Raw genomic sequence first — 22,906 nt, 5'->3', positions numbered from 1 at the left:
AGTCTAAAATAATAAAATACTTCCTTGAGCTGAATGAATGAATGAAAAAAATTTCATTCCCCCCCCCAAGAAAACCCATTATTGTATTATTATGATATTAATATCTTCATTCACTCTGTACCTTTGCTTAGTTCATTTTCCTTGGCTAAGTAATAAACTGCAAGAACTACTTGATAGGTTGCCTTTTGTATGGTTGTTGACTGCATAGCCATATTGAATTATATCAGAAAACCAGAATAATACATTGTAGACATTATGTTAACATCGATGGGGCTTGTGCATGCATGCAGAATGCTTTTTTTAACCGTTAACCTTTTTAAACGTTAATGACACTATAAATCATAGATTTAAACATCTCAGTTTGTATACATTTGCAGAGAAATAAACTTGAGTTAATCTGATTGCACTATGTAAACTTTTGAACCCCTTTATTGGTATTGTTTGATTTGCTAGGACAAATGCCTGACTGTTGTTTGCAACAGGCCTTCTTCAGTATTCATTTTACAAATACAGGAGGTCTAAATAATCCCATTGCTGGTGAATGGAGGCTATTATAAACCAATTTCACACATGCAAAAAAGCTCAAACACATCCAAGCAGTTTGTTAACCAAACTCTATTTTTACCCCGAGGTTTTAAATGCGTCACATCGACATTAGAAATCCGGAAGGGCCTATTTACACTAAATAACGAGAGCACCGCACTGATGGTAGCCATTACATCCAAACATCTGTACTTACCATGAATGAGAAGGCAACAAGCAACTAAAAGGAGGGGGGGGGGGGTATGGTACACACAACAAATACACACTTTCATCGAGTGCCACACATAGCGACAATACCAAAAGTCCTGCTTGTGATGCAAATACACTGTCAGCTTCCCTTGAACCATGCTAGCAGAAAAAGTTGCCCTTAAATTTGTGCAGAGTTTAGTGCTGACCAATTTATAATTTAAAGTTGAGACTAATATGGTCAGTGTCATTGGCATACAATCAAGGAAAACTAGGTTCTAGTGTGCTACAAAACTGTACAGTCAGCTAACAACACACCCAACCCATCTCTCTCTCTCTCTCTTCATTTATCCCTTTCTCGTTCATTAATTATGAATGGGTCGCTACAACATCTTACAACTTTGGGGTTCTGACAGATCAGCACTCTCAGCTCTACAAACTAGCATTCACTTTATCATTCTGACCTACATATGACACATAATGTGCTTTTATAGTGCCAAAACTCTACTTGTGCTCACACCTGTGTTCAAAGTTTCATGGCTCAAAGCAATTTACTAGTATCTTGTTGTTAGAAAAAAAGAAACTCTTGGCTCAAAATCTGATGTTTATATTTTTCACTTCCCTTTAGCTTAGAATGTAAGTATACATTTAAAGTTCCTGGTTTGTTTCAGATCACTGGCATTAGTGGCAGATACACACATTTTTTACATGTCTTGAAAATGAGTGTACATTGTAAAATGGTGTGTTAATTACCTTTATTATTTTGATTGCAATAGATTGCTCTCATGAGTAGAGTTAATGGGCTGACTTATGGCCTATGACCCAGCGCAACACAAACCAGAAGGACCTTGACGACCAAAGTAATTTTAAGCAAAAACATTTTAAGTGCTTTCATTTGCAATTGCAATTCTTTGCAATTACCTGCACTTGGGCATATTTGATTGCAGCTACAAGAATGTTTTCACATGCATTTCACATAACAAACAAACAAAATAAATAAAATAAAACAGGAATAGGTGGTAAGAGAAAGTTACTATATTTCAACAAATCATCAGCAAAACATTTTGGTAGCTATAAAATCCTAACTGTCCAAGAATAATTTGATACTACCCATTATAATACTGATGTTAAAATTAATTTTACATTTTTGGGTGAAAACTGGGTTTTTGAAAGTAGTAATAAAATTAGAAAAAAATTGTTAGGTATAACAAATGCTTTAATAAAAATTGCTTTCTTACACTCTGTATAGGTCTAACATCTTTTCCAGAGCGTATTCCCACATCAAGCCCAGTGAACACACTACAGATTTAAGCATTAACTAGAACTGAAAGAATAAATTGGCCTAAAAAACTCTCGCTTTCTTATTCTCAAACATAGATAAAACACATATCAGACTCATTAAATTCTGGTGCTTTTGCTAAATTGTCACGATTCACAATCAGAGGTCCAGACTCTAAGACTTTGGTGATGTGAAAGAGCTGTGCTACTGAACACCTTTTTTTCCACTTCATTATCTGAGTACAGAGTGTGACTGTAAACACGGATTCAAGCACAACTGGGAGGAGGTTTTGTTCAGTCTTTAGATGAGTGAAATGTGCCATTAATAATATCTGCTTAGGGAACATTAAGTGTCTGCTTAGGGAACACAGAGAAGAGGAGAGAGAGAGAGAGAGAGAGAGAGAGAGAGAGAGAGAGAGAGAATGAGTGAACAGACAAATACATTTATCAGTCTCTTGTGTGAGGACAGGGCATATGTGTATGTGTCTATGCTTGTAAGAAAGCCTGTATTTTTTCTCTTAAATAGAAGTATATAATTAAGATTTATCTATTAGAGATCTAACTGGTTTTACATTTCTATCCTGGTGTTATGGCTTTCACAGTCACTAGATTTTAACTCACTGGACACCTATTTAAAGTAATGTGTTAGACAGCACGCTTCATCACCTTTAGACTTTAGAAAAATATCAGATTTTGTAAGAATGATGTTCATTACAGAAAGTTGTTTAATCTTTGGCATGGAACACTATAGCTGAAGCAATCCAAAGCATTACTATTCACTTGAATATGCTTTATTAACTATCCAGATCTCAGATTAGCAAGACAAAGGTGACAATAGCAAATCAAAAACTCATTGAGAAACCATGAGGAAGGAACCTTGAGAGGAACCAGACTCAAGAGGGAACCCATTCTTATCTGGTTGTTTATGTGGAATTAAATCATAATCATACATAATAACATTAACCAACATGAAATATGTTGGAAGCATGTTTTATATGAGCACCATGGTAGAACAGCAGGTCTTACCATTTCTTGGAACCTGCAAGCTTTAATATTATTTAGAAATAAAGCAAGTGGAGGCAGTCTGTCCTAAAGGAAGCCCTATTAATGCTTTGTGAATTGTGTGAGGAAAAAAAATGACACAAACATTGTAACCATAACAACATTATTGCCTCTGAGTTCTATGAAAAGTATAGCACAATCACATTGCGGCAGAATTACGATAATTACATGCTTCCGACTTAAATATTCACGTTTGGGTCATAGCTTATAATTACCAGTTGGCCAGCTGGAATGTTCTGACAGTGTTCAGAATCGACACTGTGTGACATCTCATTACAAGCAAACACGATGGAATAAAATGGCAATGACTTCAACACACTTAAATGCAATGGAGAGTGTAATGTCAAGAATTTCATGATTCAGTTGAACATACACCATCTATTGCGCATTTCTTAGCATGTTTTGATGGCTTTATATTAACCCTAATAAATGATAGCCTAGGAGAAACATAAGTAAATGTAAACATGTGTATTAAAAAAAAAGAGGTTGAAGCTCAGAGGTTAAGGCTCTGGGTTACTGATCAGAAGGTGGCAGGTTCAAACCCTGGTATCGCCAAGCTGCCACTCCTGGGACATTTGAGCAAGGACCTTAACACTCTGTGCTCCAGGGGTGCTGTAACGTGGCTAACCCCTGCTCTGACCCCAGATTCCTACATCACTGGGATATGTGAAGAAATAACAATTTATAAAATATATAAGATTCAGGCTATATTATGGCCAAAGTTAGTTTTTAAATATGATCTATATAAGATGGCAAACAATACAAGCCAGCGTGTACTGTATATTTATAAGATCCTGTTCTGACCAAAATTAGACTACTTACATCTGTTATAACCTAAATTAAAACATGTTTGCCCAGTGTTGGATGTACATGAGAATTTTTGATCAGTAAGTACTTTTTGATCAGTAAGTACAGTAAGTACTCACTGGGTGAACAACTTCTAAAAGTGTTGTATGGGATTATAATTCACTATGACAACATTTTAACACTGTTATACCAAAGTAACTAGTTGGTCTAACAAACAGCAAAAGTTGTTATTGACAAAATACTAATAGGTGTGAATGAAATTGTCACGTATCTTCCATATTACAGCTTAGAGAAAGGAGTTTCCTTTTCATGTAGGCATGAATCTCATTAAAATATTTATAAATCTTTATTTATAAATAAACCTCTCATTTGGTAGGTTACACTAATAGGATGGTTAGAAAGGCTGACTAACAAAAAACTCAGTCCTCATTTCTGATGCTAGCTAGCATATATGATATGCAATATAATAATAAACCAAATGAATGGCGTTGATAGATAAAGCATACGCAGCAGTAGTTTACAATGAGGATTGATTATTCTTGCTAGTTTACATTTGGTAAGAATTTCCACCAACCCCTTTAAGTTATCTGACTTTACATATACTATTAATGTTTAAAATAACATGTATTACTTTATAGATTAGGTGCGATGAGAAATGTCTCCACTCCAAAAGCTGAAAGGTCTGCCACTTGAGATGGGCATATTGCAATGTATCACTCCACAGCCATTGTGCTGCAAAAAAAAAACCCTCAAGTGAACTGTCTTGGGACTGCTATTCAAAGCCTTTGTGCTGTTTTTATCTTATTCATCGATCCAATTGTTTCAGGTGTACAGAGATCCCTATTTAGTCGCTGGCTCTTCTCTTCATGTTACATCAGGAATTTATAACAGGGCAGGACAAAAGATATATTTTTTTCTTTTTTTAATACAGTAAGTAAATATAGAAGAGCGTGCCCAAACTACCTGACATTGTCTTCACAATAAATGTGTCAGCAGTTTCTATAGAAAGCATCCCAACTCAAGTACGTATTATCTTCCCAAGCATGGTATCAGCTAAACAATGCAAAAACGGATCTAATGGCATCAGGGATCAGGTAGGAGATCCGGCAGTACACGGTGCACTGCCCAGAAAAATGCTCCTAATGAAAGTAATCAGACACCATGTATGCTGTGAAGTGCAGCCTCACACACACATCAAAGAGGCTGCATGAAACCACATAATGACTGTCTTTCATTGTGTGTGTTTGTGTGTTTGTGTGTGTGTGTGTGTGTGTGTGTGTGTGTGTGTGTGTGTGTGTAGTATGTACTTACTGTCAAGGCACTGGCCACACTCAGTTTGAGTAACTCCACATGGGGTGATCACCCCCTCCCCTGGTGGACACTCTATACAGCACTCGCCACTTCTGGTGAAGCGACCAGACTCACACTCCTCCTCCAAGGGTAACTCTAGTGTAGAGCCACACACTACTGCCACCTACGGAGACACAAACAAAGACATATACACAATGCTTGTCATTTCACCACTTTGATTAAATTTTGCTTTTCTCATTTTGCTTAATGTCAGAGCCATTGATAGAAGTGTGTAACACCGGTCTCTGTCTCTCCACGGTACATATAGGGTCTGCAGCATCTGTATGGTTACCATATACAACAATTTGACACTTTATTAGTACTGAAAGAAAGAACAGAACCTTTCTAAACAAAGCTCATCCAGAGTGACCAATGGGTTTTTGGTCATCTTTATTACTTATATCGTTCTTATTTTTTTGCTTAGTTAGGCCAGGTAACCAGGCCCTGGCTAGAATCCTGGTTGTTCCACACTTATTCCATTAATAATTATGGAGGCTACTGTGCACATGGGAAACTAAACTCCAGCTTCAATTTGTATTGCCTTCCCCAGATCTGTGCCTCAACACAATCCTGTCTCTAACAAGTCTCTGATTCATAAATAGACAAGTATGTGCCTTTCCAAATCATGTCTAATCTGTTGGATCTTCCACAGGTGGACTCCAATCAACGTGTAGGAACATCTCAAAAATGATTCTGAATGCAGCTGAACCGAATTTCATTGAAAAGGGTCTAAACACAACTTTTCTCTTTCCTTAAACACATTTTAGTACGAGTTATCACAAATCTGGATTTTTACTCTGTCACAGTGGATCAGGGAGTGTTTTTGAATAAGGCTGCAACAAAGAATTAAGACTCTGAATACTTCCTGAATGTGTGCTCAGGTGGAAACATAACGCATTCAGTTGGTTCCATTAGTTGCCATTATGTATTTTTCCTCTCTTAAATGCAGTCTCCTCTCTGAAAGAACACTGGAATATAAATTAAAATCCAAATCTTTGAGTGACAAGTTCATGAAATCGTTCTACAAAAAAAACAGCATTTCAAACAATATATGTTGTTTGTTGTTTAAGTTTTAAAATGAACTCTTAGACTTCCCTTACAACTAAATTGCTCAGTACAGTACATGAATACAAAATAAATAAAAAGTGCTCTGGTGCTTGCAAATATGCTACAGATGTGGTGACTCGAGCAATTGAATATTCCTTTAACTTGCACTTTTACTTTAATGCGATTTTATATATTGTAAAGCCTTTATTAAAAGTAAGCACTCTCATTTTGTGGGCAACACCCTAACTCCTCCACAAAATAAGTGGACTGTAAGTCCTTTCAGCCCTTTGAGGAACAAGAGGTGTTAAAGAGATGAACTGGAGGCCATGGAGTGGACTTAACTGCATCTCTCGGTCCATAAATCAGGGTGTGTTTCAGAAAGGGATGGTACACAATTTTGCTTGCAGCTGTTTCCGCTGCAGTGGACAGAGAATACAGCCCTTAATAGACCACACAGTGATGCTTTCTAAATCTATATGCTTATATTCCACAAGAGCATTCTTAACCCTGCTGTTAGCACGTAAACATAAAAATGATCACCCAGTGACTTTACTCTGACACACTCTTCTCAATTAGAACAATTCCAGGGCAGGGAACTCCTTGAGAATCTGTGTGTGTGTGTGTGTGTGTGTGTGTGTGTGTGTGTGTGTGTGTGTGTGTGTGTGTGTGTCTAATGCCTCAAATCCCCAGCATTTACTCAGGACAACTGTGTTCATGATTGACAGCTAGGATAATGTCCACCAACCGGGTGCTAGATGATTGAAGGTGCTCGACACACACATGCTTTCATTTACACACATAATCCTTTTTTTTTTTTTAAAGCCTAAGCATGCGTACATATATGCTCAATGAGCTTTCCTTTAAGCTCTGGTTGATTTTTTCGTTAGATTCGTTTTGCTTTCTCCGTCTTACTCTTTGAAGACATCTACATCTACTGTAGGTTTTCATTTACTTACATATGGAAATGATAAAAAAAAAAGATACACATATAAACGCAAACCGCCTTTGATACAAGCAAAACATCTTCCTGGCATAAGAACCAATGCTGATTGCATAAGAACCGGAATAAGGAAGCAATTATCAAAACCATATGGGAGAGAACAGCTTCCATAATTTGTACTTCTCTGCCAACAAAAATTATATATGTAATTCTTTCTCACTTTTTGAACACATGCACCTCACCATTCACAGACTCAAAGACTCTCTCTCTCTCTCTCTCTCTCTCTTTCTCTCTCTCTCTCTTCATTTCTCTTTCTCTCTCTCTCTCATCTCTCTTTCTCTCTCTCTCTCTCTCTCTCTCTCATCTCTCTTTCTCTCTCTCTCTCTCTCTCTCTCTCTCTCTCTCTGTTTCTCTTCATCTCTCTTTCTCTCTCTCTCGCTCTCTTCATCTCTCTCTCTCTCTCTCTCTCTCTCTCTCTCTCTCTCTCTCTCTCTCTCTTCATCTCTCTCTCTCTCTCTCTCTCTCTCTCTCTCTCTCTCTCTCTCTCTCTCTCTCTCTCTCTCTCTCTCTCTCTCTCTCTCTCTCTCTCTTCATCTCTCTTTCTCTGTGTCTTAATCTCTTTTACCCACACACCCCTCTTCCCACCCCCACTTTTTTTTTCAGAAACAGATGCCCAGGCACAGGGACCAATTTAGCACCCTCGCTTACTCCCCCAAGGTTTAAGGTTTAAGAAGAAGCTGAGTTTAAATAAAGGCAAGCAGCAAATATAATTTAGACCCTTTGATATGCCTTTATACCTGTATTTCCATGCATTAACATCATGTGATGTACATGCACTAAACAGTAATGATATCAATTCTCATTGCTGATCAACTCTTTCCTGGCAAGCTGTTCATTTCGAAAGCCCACCATGCACACACACACACACACACACACACACACACACACACACACACACTTCAACCCATGGGGACTTCTTCAATTACGCCATGTAAGATCAGGTTTAGCTGATCCAGAGCTGAGCACACTACAGCTTTTTAAAAATCGTGAATGACTGAATAAAACACGACTCTGACACTGCTCAAGAGTTTCAGAGCTCACAGTTGCGCCACTTGTATCCGTATCTGAGTGCACATGATATACAAAGTGATACACTTTCCCAAAGCTGAAACTGCACACATACTACTTTGAAAAGGGAAATTGTGTATGCGTGCGTGCGCGCGTGTGTGCGCGCGCGCGTTTAAGTGTGTGCATGTCTGCATATGTGCCTGTGTATGCGCCAGCAAAAGACTTCTGATCATTTAACCGGGTGGGATAAACTGATAAAAAAAAATGCTGCAAAATATATTCAGTAGATGTTTATCAATGTGCAGTCATGTGGAGCGCGCGCTGCCCGGAGATTTGCGCCGCGTCTTTTAAATCCATGCAACGCACGCTTTTCTTTGCAACTTCACGGCAGCGCACGAGCAACACAGTTATCAGTGCCCTCCGAACAGATGCCTTCTGTGTGTCAACATTCATTTTTTTATAACATGCACTGTTATTGAGCACTATGACGTGTAAAACATATTTGTGGAAAAAGAGATCCGATTTAGTAAAGAGTGTTGGACCACATCAGTATAAAATATATATACAAAAAAAAGGCCATGTGCTCTTGATTTGTGGTGCATTTATTATTTAGGATCTGATTATAACCCAGGATGAAAGCATCTGTCCCCAATCCTTTGGTCTCATAAATATAAAAATGTAAGTGTGCGCGAGTTCATGGAGATAAAAACCGACCTACGTGGTGGGATCTTCTACATAAAATGTTGCTAAAGCACCTGCTCAGAGTTATGTTCTCCTATAAAGTGTATAAAGTGTACGCTTACTTTCTCTGGATGAACATTTCGATTTCTCTTTCAAGACATAAACACTGTAAGGAATGATTTCCAGGAAGGAAAAGAGGTGCATGCATTAAAAACATGAAAGCCAGTTCCTTGGAAATACGCCATGTTGTGTCATCAGACTAAAAACGAGTGAAGAAATCGTGGGAATATATGAGATGGAAGAACAAGTTCTTCAACAACAGGAGCAGATTTATTAACGCTGCAGAGCTGCAAAGCTTGAAATGTGCAACTCCCTGAGGGCTGAACTCAGTCTTCTAATGTTCATCTGCATTAACTGTCAGAACTGCTTCTGCTGGTGCTGCATCACTGCAAATAAAATCAGATCTGAACTTAACTGTGAAAGTTAAAGGAATTCTCCATCTCTCTCTCTCTCTCTCTCTCTCTCTCTCTCTCTCTCTCTCTGCACGCGTGTGGTAATTGATCTATTCCAGGAACCAGTGAATGTTCACACACTTGCACACCTTCTCTAATTGTATAATATTTTCTCAATGAGATTAAGAGCCTCAGGGTTTGCAGTCCAGCCTGGAGACAGAAAAACAGACCTGTCCACTGTCATTAAACTCAGTGATGCTGTCATATTCTGCAGCCTGTGGGGGGGAAACACTTTCACTGCATCCCATCGTGCGCATCGCAAACGCTGCAAGTGTCCCGATACTCACCGCCGCGCAAAGCAACGTCCACGTTAAAGTGTCCATGGCTGTAAATCTTGTCCGCTTTGTCCCTCTCTGAGTGCAGTGCAGCAGCAGCTAACGGTCACCCCGGCGCGAGCAGCTCATAGTAAGTCCTGTGTGGAAGACGAGGCTCAGAGCCGTGCGTGGGACTTCAGCACCCAAGTGCTCTCCTCCTTCTGCGCGCGCCCGTGCGCGCTCCCAGCCCGATGCTCGAGTGTGTGTGTGTGTGTGTGTGTGTGTGTGTGTGTGTGTGTGTGTGTGTGTGTGTGTGTGTGTGTGTGTCTGCCCGTGCACCTTTGTGCGTATATGTGTGCGTCCTGTCCCGCGCTGCGCTGCGCTGTCTGCCAGAGCACTGCGGACTTGAGAGACGGGTACGAGGAGAAGATAGAAAAAGAAGAGGAGGAGGAAGAGGAGGAGGAGGCGGCACGACATCACCTTCATCCTCACCTCTCTCTCTCTCTCTCTCTCTCTCTCTCTCTCTCTCTCTTCTGTCGATACCTCATTCCAGTATTTTAGTAATAATAACAATAATAACAATAATAAATATTATTGTTATTATTATTATTATTATTATTATTATTATTATTATTGCTGTTGGTATGGTTATTTTGATGATGATGATGATGATGATGATGATGATGATGATGATGATGGCTATTATTAATAGTATTGTATTTTTGGCAAATCTTGTTATGACTAATTTGATGATCATGATTAATATGATGATGATTATGATGATGATGATGATGATGACTGCTAATACTATTGTTTTTGGCTATTACTGTTCTTGTTTTGGTGACTATGAAGATGATGATATTGATGATGATGATGATGATAATGATGATGATTAGTATTATTATAATTGTTGTTGTTATGGTAAACTTGATGATGATGGCTGCTAATAGTATTGTTTCCTGACTGCTGCGGTTTTTGTTGTTATGGGTAATGTGATGATGATGATTAATACAATCTTATGATGATGATGATGATGATGATGATGATTATTATTATTATTATTATTATTATTATTATTATTATTATTATTATTATCATTATTATTATCACTACTACTACTTTCTGTTCTCATATTTGTTTTTTCCTCCTCCCCGCATGCAATAGGTTTTACAGAGTGAAATGTTTTCCTTCTTTCTCCGTGCTGGACCTCAGTTCATTCTCACTGGCTTGTTTTTAATGGCCAGCATCCATTCGTGAAAAATTATTTAAATCCTTTAAATACTAGTCCTAAGTGTTTTGTCTCTTTAACAGCTTTAAAAATATTTATAGCTCTTTGAACCGAGGTGTTTATTGCATCATGAGCCTTTCACAGTGCATGTTATTAGAAACAATTGCGTATTTTTTTTATAAGTCGCCTGTAAGTAATACATGGGGCAATAACATGGGCGGATTAGAAATGAAAAGTTAGAAAAAATAAATAAACGAGTGAATGAGTGTAACCGGTATTACGTCACGAGAATCCCAGACAGCGCGTGGTCTATCTATACTAATTAAAGATACCACTAGGGGGCGCGGAGAGGCACTGATGCAATGTGTGTGTGTGTGTGTGTGTGTGTGTGTGTGTGTGTGTGTGTGTGTGTGTGTGTGTGTGTGTGTGTGTGTGTGTGTACGTACTGTACAGGATCTGACGTGTGTGCAAACACAGTATTTATTCTAATTGTTGAATTATACAGCCCTCTAGTTCATTAACCCCTAATGCTTGTGTGCATTTTTTTTTGTTATACTCCAGCATCTTCCTGCTGCATTAAAAAAATGCACTTAATGAATGCATGGCAGCTCTCCAGCTAAATGATGAAATAAAGAAATAAAGAGGAAGAGTTCTTTATACTCTTCTATCATTGTTTCGATTAATTATATCTATTGTGAATGAATGAATGAATGAATGAATGAATGAATGAATGAATGAATGAATGAACGAAGAGGCTCTGGATCCATGGTCTGGATTCACAGTTGTTTTATTACACATGATTGTTTCTGGCAATTACAATGAACAGTTGTCTTCATGTACATTTTTCAGGCTACATCTTTCCATCACAAGCATATTGTGCATTAATTGACCTCAATTTGTTGATGTTGGAACATGTTTTGGTCTCTTAATTCTTTGTGAATGGAATCATAATGTTACATTATTCTAGATGGTTTGCAACTTTGTGGAAAAAGTTTGAAGAATGACCACATTTATGAGGATCACATTTAAGCATCCCTATACGTTTGGCATGATCCATAAACAAATGTTTTTACCAAGGTTGAAATAGAAGAGTGGCCTACAAGAAGCCCTGACCTAAACCCCAATGAACACCACTGTGTTGAACTGGAACAACAACTTCACACCAGGTGGCCTTGACATCAGTGCACAATCTCTTGTGGGTCAAAAGGGCACAAATCCCCACAATGTCCAAAATAAAGAGAATGGGGACTATAAATCATTCCAGATTCATTTACTAGGAGGCTCATTGACTCATTTATTGAATGATAAAATGTTCTTCTAATACTTTGTTGTTCATAATTGTAAATACAGTAAAAACAGTAAAAACAATTTAACAAATCCTGAAATTTTTATTGATTGTATATTGTCAGTTAAGTTCAAAATCTTAACATGAATTTGTGAATTTCTTACTATTTGGTATGTCCACCAGGTTTTAAATCCCAATGATTCTGTTATATGTTACATCAAATCAAATTTGCCATCTAAAAATGTGTTTTATTGGAATTGATCAAACTAAAAAAATTTTTTATTGCCAAGCAATATCAAAACTGTACTTAAAAATAAATAGGGACCAAGAAATAGTGCATTAAAATGTAATAAATATTAAATTATAAAATACTCAGTGTATTGAACATTTCCTTTTTTTATTTTTTTTTTACTTTTAGTTTATTTCCAGTTGTAAAAGAAATCACAGACTCACACATTTGGACCCACTGGATCACTTTGTAAAAGTCTCCTGTTTTAAATGTGGGCCCAGTAAGAAATGAAGATAAATGTGTAGTAGAGATTCATGCCATGCCTGGAGTTAGTTTGTATGAAAGAAACACATTTTAGTAGATTTTTAGAAGATGTTTCTATGGGCTGGTTTAACTAGATTGGCTGGATAATGGACGTGCCAGTGGAATTAGTTTAGTTCATCTTTTGGAGAACACTCTTAGAAAAAAAGTTATTTGGTTTTCACTTTTCGGATTGTTCTAGGTAGAAAACATCCTGAGAGGGTCTATAAAGAGTCCCTTGAGGAATGCATTAGCATCAAAAAAGGGTTTTTCTTGCTTAATGTAAATGCCTATACTACATATACTAGGTCTGTCTAAGTCATGTAATCATCCATAGTCTTGTCATTGATCCCATCTCTTTAGTTCTGTTTGCTTTAACTCTACATTTACATTATATTGGCAGTCTTGGGTGAAGGTAGCAGAATTCACCCCTGATGAATCACCAGTCCACACATGAACACATTCAAACCTACAGGTAGATCTCCCCTGTAGATCAAAGAAAGATCTACAAGTGAGGTTGTCTCCTATCACATAGATTCTGAAGAGGGCATCTCAAAGTCTGTTCAGCTGAAATGTGATTTTCCATAAGAAGCAGTTTGAAAAGATGCAGTGACTTTATGCATTGACGTTAACTGCTGCCAGTAGGTAAGGACCACCTAGTTGGATGGATGGAATTGGCCAATTGCTAACAAATGGGTGTATAACTACAGCTATATATATATATATATATATATATATATATATATATATATATATATATATATATATATATATATATATATATATATATGCTGAACACATTTTCCTCATACAAATAATGAGATTTTCCAGGTGCTCCTTTGAGATGCTCTGGTTTGTGCCGAAACTCCCTGTGGGCTGTGGAGCTGGTTAGATTTCACTCTTAAAGCTTTCAATCGAGTTTGATTGGGTTAAGGTTGGGTGAATGTTTAAGGTGTTCCATTCTTTCCAGCAGTGCCTTCTTCCTCTCCCATTCTCAGTACAAGCTTTGAAATGTGTTGAAGGGTCACTGAAATGCAAACAAGGTTCTGCTCCTAAAAAAGATTGGAAACTTCTGCCAGAGAGTGGGTTTCGGTTAAATAGGTTTATATAGTTATATAGTTTATGTGCACTTTAACACAAGGGCGGGAAAATGGCATGTATATGTTTGAATATAATGCTGTGGTCACTTTGCTAATAAAACCTGATCTCTTTTACCATATGGTGGTACAGGTGTGTGTGTTCTTGAGTCCTGGAACGATGAACTAGAGGTCCAGTAGGAGGTCCATAACTCCATGGTGGCTTGCATATGTCAAGACCCTGAGCCCTGAAAAGGCTGGATAGGGCCTATCTGTTAAACCTGAGCACTTTTAAGTACTGACATGGATACTTGGTGGTTTGAAAAGCCTACAAGCTGAATCAGCAGTGTAACTATAGGATCTCTCATCTCTGCCATATCCACTTACATGCATTAGAAAAGCTCAGCACAAAAAACAATGTCATCCTACGTCTCCCGGTCACCCGGAACACGAGCGGGCCGTCTTACCGAACATCTGCTCCATGCCGTGAAAATGTCACCCAAGGTTTTTCATTCTGACAGCAGTTTTACATTTTATTTCAGCAAGTGTATTAAATTATCAGTTTGGCTGGAAAGACCACCACTGGGCCAGATGGTGTTAAAGTAGACATGCTGAGAAAAGTGTGTGAGGAAACCATTAGTTTTAAATTGACCTTTTACTGTCCTCCAGTCAAACGGTGTCACATACACAATTATTCTCTCATTTCCCATAAACTCAACACTGATTTAAAAAAAAGTTGGACAGGGATGAAACATCAGTACAGAAACAGTTAAAATCACTAAAAACGTTGTCTGGACTCGATCATGGAATAAGCAACAGACCATGCGCAGAAGTAATTCATAAGCATATATTAGTGACATTTCAATCCTTGCCATAAAGTTTATTCAGCAAATGATTACAAATTAATTTCTGCAATATATGCCTCTGTATATTATATTTAGTGTATATGGTATTTTAAAAAATTCGAAATCTTAATTTAGGATAAGTCGCTGTGAAATGACGATGATTTGTAAGCCTATCAATGTTTGCAGTGTAGCAGCTCAGACTTTAGTTTCTATCCCAGCATGCACTGAGACTCAGAGGAACCATGACATACAAGCAGCCATTAGGGTCTGAAAGAGCAGAAAACTTGGGTCATGAAGGAGTGCGTGTGGAAAAGTTACAGCATGTGAATAAGTGGGATGGTGGTAAACTCCATTTTTGTTTGCGGGAAAGAAATATAGGCTTTGATATTTTATTGATAACCTCATAACCCCATAGAAAAGCATTTAGGGATCTTTTCGTGAAAGGTGCAGAGCATCACCTGTACTTGATTACTAAAAGGGCGCATGACACACTGAGTGTGTGTGTGTGTGTGTGTGTGTGTGTGTGTGTGTGTGTGTGTGTGTGTGTGTGTGTAATCCAGGTAAGCCGTAGGGGAGAGTAAACTTGTATTTGAAGTGCATGTGTTACTGGCTCAGTTTATGCTCACTATCTGTCATCTTGTCGTTTCCAACCTCTTACCGAATGCCTGAGTCACTGTATACCTGTCAGGAGTTTAAAAAAGAAGAAGACGGAGTTAAGGAAAAGGGATAGAAGAGAACAAAGGAAGAATGCAGGAAGCCGTGATCCCACCAGGACGGTTTATATGGTCCGGTTTCCAGTATTCATTACAGATGGAACAGAAAACTATCATATCAACTTCCCTTCATCTTTCAGAAATCTTTTTCTTTCTCTCACTCTTTATTCATGTTCTCCTCCTTGTTCATGTCTGACTCTCTTTATTTCTATGTGTCCTTTCTTTTCTTTGATCATTGAATGTCTTTGGTTTTCTAGAATCAAAACAACTGCTGTTATGTCACATGGTGCAGTAATGAAAGGGAGAATAACAGCGAAGCCATATGGGGTTTATGTGCTTTCAAATTTATTTGTGGCTAATAGGATTACTAAAATTCCACATGCTTTAAAAGTCCACCTATTAAGAAGGCTTGGTAGGCAAAATCTTCCAAACACAGTTAAGATCTGTTGAATAGAATTTACATTTTATATAAATTTACAGTATTTGCAGTAGCAGATGCCCATATCTAGACTTACTTGCTATTAAAAGGCTACTGAATAACTATATCCTATTATTTAAATCTTTAAGTTTTTTATATCCTATTATATAAATCTATTAGAGTTGTTAAAGGGGGTTTTGTATGAGGGCACGTACAGCACAAAAAATTCACTTGAGGTCACCAGTTTTTTTTTCTGAAGATTACTTGCTTAAATGTTTAACATCTAGTTTACAATCTGAGGTGTTTTCCTGCATTGCACCCAGTGTTTCTAGTGTAAATGGAAGTTTTTCCTAAATGTTTTACCATGACATTAAATGGATGGATGGAATTAATGGCTGGATAGATGGATGGATGGATGGATGGATGGATGGATGGATGGATGGATGGATGGATGGATGGATGGATGGACGGACGGACGGACGGATGGACGGATGGATGGATGGATGGATGGATGGATGGATGGACAAATAGTTAGATAACTTGTTTATTGAACAGGAAAAAACTTCAGATTCCTTTCTATCAGTTTATTTTGCCACTTGCATGTATTCCTTCTATCTTGAGTGATGCTGGGTCTAATCAAGCTTGTTGTTGAAAATAAATGTGGTAAAATTGCATTTTAAAAGTGCTTTTTTTTCTTTGTAAGACAATTGAAAACAACTGTGTTCTGCATCAGTTGCAGGAATCTGATGGCATGCAGGAAAAGTCCCTCTGGGAGTCACCTCCAGCAGCTCAATGTCAAGATGTTGGGAAAAAGAAAAAAAGTATTTGAGTGTTGAGATTAAGAGAAAAAGCTGAATCTACCAAAATAATTACACAATTGATTTTAATAGAGTAGATTAAAGTAAGTAAGTAGAATAAAAAGGGAATATAAGTTGGTTATCTAAAACTAAGGTATTTCTGACATGTGCTGATGTCAAGGCTGAGCCTAAATGAATTCTACAAATAAAACTTTACAGCAAGTTCAGTTTTGGAAAAGCTAGAAATCACATCATTTATGTAGTATATTTAAAAAAAATAAGGTGTCATGGTACAAAGTCAGTCAGGTAGTTAGATTAGATACAATCTCCTATATGCTGGCCAAAATTTTAACTGCACTATGATCATCCCATCCATGCTGAAAAGTACATTTTAATGCAGCCTAAGAGCACTTCTGTAGCATCTGCTCTTGCCTATTGAAAACTATCATTTAGGATATGAAGGGCTGATTCTAAATCAGCACTTGGCATTTTGTCACAGTGTGGCCAGGATACATCCGAATCTAATCACGGCTTTATATGATATATAACCCTTGCAATAATGATTCATTTTCAGCTTGTTCCATCTCATTTATCCATATTTTAACTCAAGAAGATGAATGTAGTTTCTATAAATATGACAACCAAGTACTCTATAAGTTGCCCATTTCTCATGTCAACAGCACAGTGTGCATTTTACTTGAGTAAATCAAGAACTTTTACGCAGGACAGGGGAAGGCCACATCAAACACATGCGACTCTCTCAGTAATGAGCACACACTGCATGAACAGTTTATTGTACAAGTATTGATATTTATTGAGCATTGATTCTGCATGCCTGTAGTTGTGGCAAAGTAAAAAAAAAAAACTAAAAACAAGTTTTCCAAACCAGATTTTTTTTTTCAAGTAATTACATGCATTGCACATCAAAAGACATACTACAAACGCTGTTCTTACACTGGGCATTAAATACCCTAGTGTATACATTTTTGAAGTGTAATTTTGTTTTAAATGGAATAAAATAGCATTTTTACTTACCACAAGTAAGTAAAAGTTTAATGGAGCAGTGCATAAGAATTTTTGTAATGTTTGAAAAATAAATCACACGATTTATTTTGTAATCCAGATTCAGTGTCTGTTACCTGTTCTACTAAGTGCATGAATATATCATCATATCATTGACATTTTATATGTATGTCCTATTGGTTGTATAGTGTTTCATTATTTTAAATTGTTGTTCATTGTTTTGTGTTTTTATTGTATGATACATTGGTGGGCGGTCAGAGCAAGCAAAGCCTTCTCTGCTGGCCTAAACACTATCAGAAGCACTGACCTACATTTACAACATAAATTCTAATATTTGTTCAATGAAATTGTATTAATTTATTTCCACACAGTTTATTCTCTTGATTTGATGGAGTTTCTCTTGGCTGCACTGCTTCTAGTGCGTGTATGTGGATTTAAAAATTTTTGGCAATCAGATTTCAGCTTCAATGTGCTGCCATGTCAATCTAATCTGCCCAGGGCCTTCAAAGTCAATACTGCTGGCTCTTTGACTATAGAGAATATTAGCAATGGGTCTGTTTCTTTAACCAATCAGATTTCATATTCGCCTCACAGGGCCAGATAGCTGGCCCAGAATAGCGTCAGCATTTTTCCATCCTCTGATTGGTTGGTCAGAGGGAAACTGTTACAGCCAAGTTCAACTGGCAAAACACATGTGTAGCTTTGCACACATTAATACATCTGGGTTAGACTTTTTTATGCCTACGGAGGAAGAGAAATTCATTTGGTCTCGGACATACTTAAAAATACATTTTCAAGAAAAGCTAGACATTGTGAGGAGGTCAGCCATCCCTGAAGCTAGCTAGCTTGTCTCAGCTCATAAAAGGGTTTGTTCACCACTTCCAGACCAGTAAATACGAGTGGTACCACTGACTTACAACCTTTCAGGGAGCAGTGCAAATTATGAGTATGAGTCTCTGGCATGTAGGTTGTATTTTATTTAAATTTGTATGTTTTTGTCATGTTATTAGACAAATATTGATTCTGAACTGCTCCAGATGGTGTAGGTGCACAGTTGCGGTTGCAGTGTAGAGGTTTGGAGTCTTAACTGGGTTTCTTGCTTAAGTAAAATAGTATTCACCCTCCATATGTGAAATGCTTCTCTCTCTTCTCTATCAAGTGTTGTTATATTACGTTTTTTTTAATAGTATTTAAGGTTTCTATAATTGCAACGTGATAGTGGTGGTATTAAGAGGTGGATTAAGTCGGGTACGTCCCCACTGAAGGCCCAGGTACCAAATGCATGGCCTGCCACTGGTATGATATATATCCTTGAATGTGTTCTTTAAGGCACCATTAAATAAAATGTATTGTTCTTATTTTATACTGTTATAGGAAAACAATCAGTGGCAGTGTTGTGTGCTGGTAAGCAGAGTTACTGTTGCCACCCAATAGTGCTAACCATCTTACTTACAGTTTTCCAACATAACTTTCATTTGGGACAGCATAGTTTATTTTTCTATTGTTTATACTGTATTTGCACTTAATGTTCAAAGAACAATTTAGTTTCTGTTGCCCCTTATATTATAGCAGCTACACAGATTTGTTTACTCTCTTTATGTTTCATGAAGTAAATAGAACAACTTCCTTACTGACAAAATGGAAAGTCCTAAAGACTTTCCTATAGTGAAAAACTGGCAATTAGTTACAAACAACTCTTTCCATAAATAAATGTCTCCTTACGAAACCCTTTACCATATCAACGAGTACACTTTTTTAAATTCATGCACTGTCTACAATAAAAAAATGGTAAATCAGAATTCATAAAAGAATGAAAAATCTATTGTAGATTATTATACTGTAAATTCATTTAAAAAATGTCATTTTAAGATCTTGAATCATAAAAGTAGTTCAGAACTTATGGTCTTAACCAAGACAATATACAAGAGGTTTTACATTCGACGTAAGTAAGTTATAAAAAGCCACATTAACACTAATGGCTGTGTAGTAAATGCAGTAAAAGGAAGGAAATAAAACCATCCACCAGCTGTAGTTGCAATTGTTCAAAGATTAAGAAATAAACTATGGAAACAGCTTCATGTAATGTTTACTGTGAGAGTGACAGCTGATCTTTGCCTTACCATCACATTAAGATCTCTGCACTGTTGTCTATGGAGTTCTAGCTATAGGGATTGTAAAATATTTTATGCCTGTGGCCTGTAAGAACTAAAAGGTGGAAGGTCAGGGCTTGCACATTATAGAAGGACAGGTAGGTAAGTGGCAGATGGAAAGGTTAGTTGTATACATGCTCCTCATCTTTTATTTCTTTCTTTCTTTTTTTCCTTCTTTCTTTCTTTCTTTCTTTCTTTCTTTCTTTCTTTCTTTCTTTCTTTCTTTCTTTCCTCTTGTTCTGTCTCTCTCTCTCTCTCTCTCTCTCTCTCTCAAATACAATCAACTGCTTGCTTTCTTTCTCACGCATCACTATTTTTTCACACTTGCCAGGTTTACATCTTCACAAGCACCCTGTGCTCCCTGTGTTCTTTTTTTCACAGTTTCACAGCTATACTGTGTAGCAGAAATCCAGACTGTTAAAACAAATTGCTCAGACTTCACCACACCCCACACTGTAAAACACCCTATGATCACACCAGCTGTACATGAGCTTCAGGAAACAGTAACGCAATTGTACACACGTTAACATAATTATAATTACCATTCCTCATGCATTTTCTAGTTTCCGATTAATTCAAGCACCAAGCTTTTCTCATTTAAACACATAGTTAACAGACCAACAATAAATGTTCTAGCTATACAAAAAAATAAAAAAATTAATAAAATACCAAAATCATGATTAGCATTGAAATAATCCATGTTTGATTGTGGAAAGCTAAGAAAAACTAATATTGGTGCGTCAAAAAAAGCTTGCTAGCATGACAAAATGATCCGTCTATTAGTAATATCATATAAACAAACGTATACCTCTTCGAACCTGATTTTGTATATTATTTTTCATTATTTTTCTAGTCAACAAAGAGATTAAGTTTCAAACATTACAGGACAATCTTTACCTAACAATCAGCTGGCTAACCAACTTTTAAGACTTATAAGACTATTTTTATTTTATCAAGCATTCTCTCAAAAAAATACAATGACAGGAGCAAAGATGGTAACATATATGGGAAAATGCACAAGCTGACAATCAGAATCTGATTTTATCCATTTCCTCTTCCTTCCTCCCTTTCACTCCATCCCTCCATCCTGCTGAACCACCCACTATTGTATTCTACCTCATTGCCTTCTGACTGTTTCTCTCATCCTCTCTATCGCTATGAGTCTAAAGTGATCGGCTTCACCATTACTTCTATAGTTGCTACTAAATGGAAATAATAACAGATAGCATCCGATCATATGATACACCCCGCTCTGAGTAATGACACTTATTTACAGAGAGCTTGGCCATTTTCATGATTAGGATCTGTCTGATCAATTCTCGTGACTTTAGAAATGGACATTATGAACCAGGAAGAAAACATTAAATGGAAAAGTAAATGCGTGTGTTTAGCTGAATGCTAATATCAGACTTCTAAGCTTGTTCTATTTTTCAAAACTTTTTGCTTTGTTTTTTAGTGCTCAGAAACCTTCATTACTTCGTTGATCCAATACAGTTCAATCACTTAAACATTGATCAAAGCTTGTGCTACTGTCAGGAAACAAGGAACCGTGCAAGGTTCCTTGTGCAAGGTTCCAATGATCTACTGGTGGTCAAGGTTCTAAAAGATCCTTGTGTAGCTCGTTTACAGAATCACAGACATTTATATAATTTGCTGAAATTGTAGAACATGAATAACCCACAAAATGCTGTTTTATTTGTATGATAAAGGAATACATTTTTCTAATACCTAATTTTATGTCCTAAAGTTTAAAACATCTGGGTCATATTTGGCAAGACATTCAGTCTATAATTTAAAATATAATATTTGATTCAGAATGCAAATAACGAGAAGAAATGTAGAATAATCTTTGAAATTACAGTAGCAATTTAACATAAATTAATTTAGTCTTTTTCATGTAAGACAAAATATCACTAGTTTTTTGTTCTATCTATATTATATTTCTTAGCTCAGAGTGGCTGTCAAAAAGAAACAGAAAAATTGGAATGATACTGGTTGGTTTATACTAATTCTCACCGCATGCGATGGTAGCCAGTAATATATGATTGCAGAAATGCTCCTTAAGGTCTTTGGTTAAACATGTAATTACAAACTATGTTGAACTTTTTCATTGTTACAACATTGTGTCTGCACAAAACAGTGTAATTGGATACATGCTTAATCATCTGTACTCTGTGTATATGTTGTCCACCCACAATGAAGCATTTATAACTGTCACACTTTTTCCCAAATAATTTCAAACCCACAATTTCCCTTTTACCCCATGTAAACATCTCTGGAGTCAGATTGATAGTTTTTGATTTATTCTACAACAAACTGTTTCTTTTTCCATTTTGTTCACATCTGTATAGTGAAGGCACAGTAAATAATTGTTTTGTAGGTGATATTATACAGGCAGAATTCCTGGAGCTTTTAGGGTGGATAAATTTGGCACAAATTCTAAAACACAAGACTTCACCATTGACTGTAACTGTAGCTTTTAAATTGAAGTGACTGTAAGGTGAAATAGTGGAATATTAGTGAGGGGGCAATTATTTCATTTAAAAGCTGACTCTTTGCACTGCTTTGTCCAGGGAAAGAATTCAATTAGGAATGCTAACTGCTAACCTAAAAGTCAACTGCATTTATGATGTGCTGAAGCTTAAAATCGAAATTTCTTTATTTGGTTCATTCATGTCTATTTCTTGACCTATTCAGACATTACAAATACAGATTTCAAAAAATGCGGGTTATTAAGCAGCAGAGAAAGCAATCTGCAAGTTGCAAAAATAGTTTTGGTGTCTGGTTCCATCTCAGGTTGTGTGAGACGAACACATGCTTGGTGTCACTTAAACATAGGGACATAACAGTAAAGCATTGACCTCATCTTTCGGAGTCAAATTGCTAACCTAAAAGTTAACTGCATTTGTGCTGTGCTGAAGCTTAGACTCATAAATCTTTGCCATGCATAGTGAATCTGCTTCTGGAATTCAGCTCTACTATTAAGTTGAACTCTCTCAGCCACTCTTCAGTCTATAGCTGATCTTGGCCTGGTAGCTGTTTGGGGATTGCCTGCTTTTTTCATAATCTGTTGCAGTAAGCTTTCTTTATTTGGTTAATTTATGTCTATTACTT

General features: G+C 36.9%; 1 protein-coding gene across 1 annotated transcript in view; it reads right to left on the bottom strand.

Annotated features, from left to right (window-relative positions):
- Nucleotides 1-10,117, bottom strand: part of ngfra (nerve growth factor receptor a (TNFR superfamily, member 16)) — a 38,276-nt gene extending 28,159 nt beyond the window's left edge. The window contains exons 1-2 of the mRNA XM_046866816.1: nt 9,762-10,117; nt 5,188-5,350 (exon numbers count right to left, since the gene is read on the bottom strand). Of these exons, the coding sequence (XP_046722772.1) occupies nt 5,188-5,350; nt 9,762-9,797 (199 nt within the window). The 5' untranslated portion in view covers nt 9,798-10,117. The remainder of the gene's footprint in view (nt 1-5,187; nt 5,351-9,761) is intronic.
- Nucleotides 10,118-22,906: the final 12,789 nt, after the last annotated feature.

The sequence above is a fragment of the Silurus meridionalis genome, chromosome 14 (assembly GCF_014805685.1).
Source record: "Silurus meridionalis isolate SWU-2019-XX chromosome 14, ASM1480568v1, whole genome shotgun sequence".
NCBI lineage: Eukaryota > Metazoa > Chordata > Actinopteri > Siluriformes > Siluridae > Silurus > Silurus meridionalis.
This window is presented reverse-complemented; position numbering and strand designations above follow the sequence as displayed.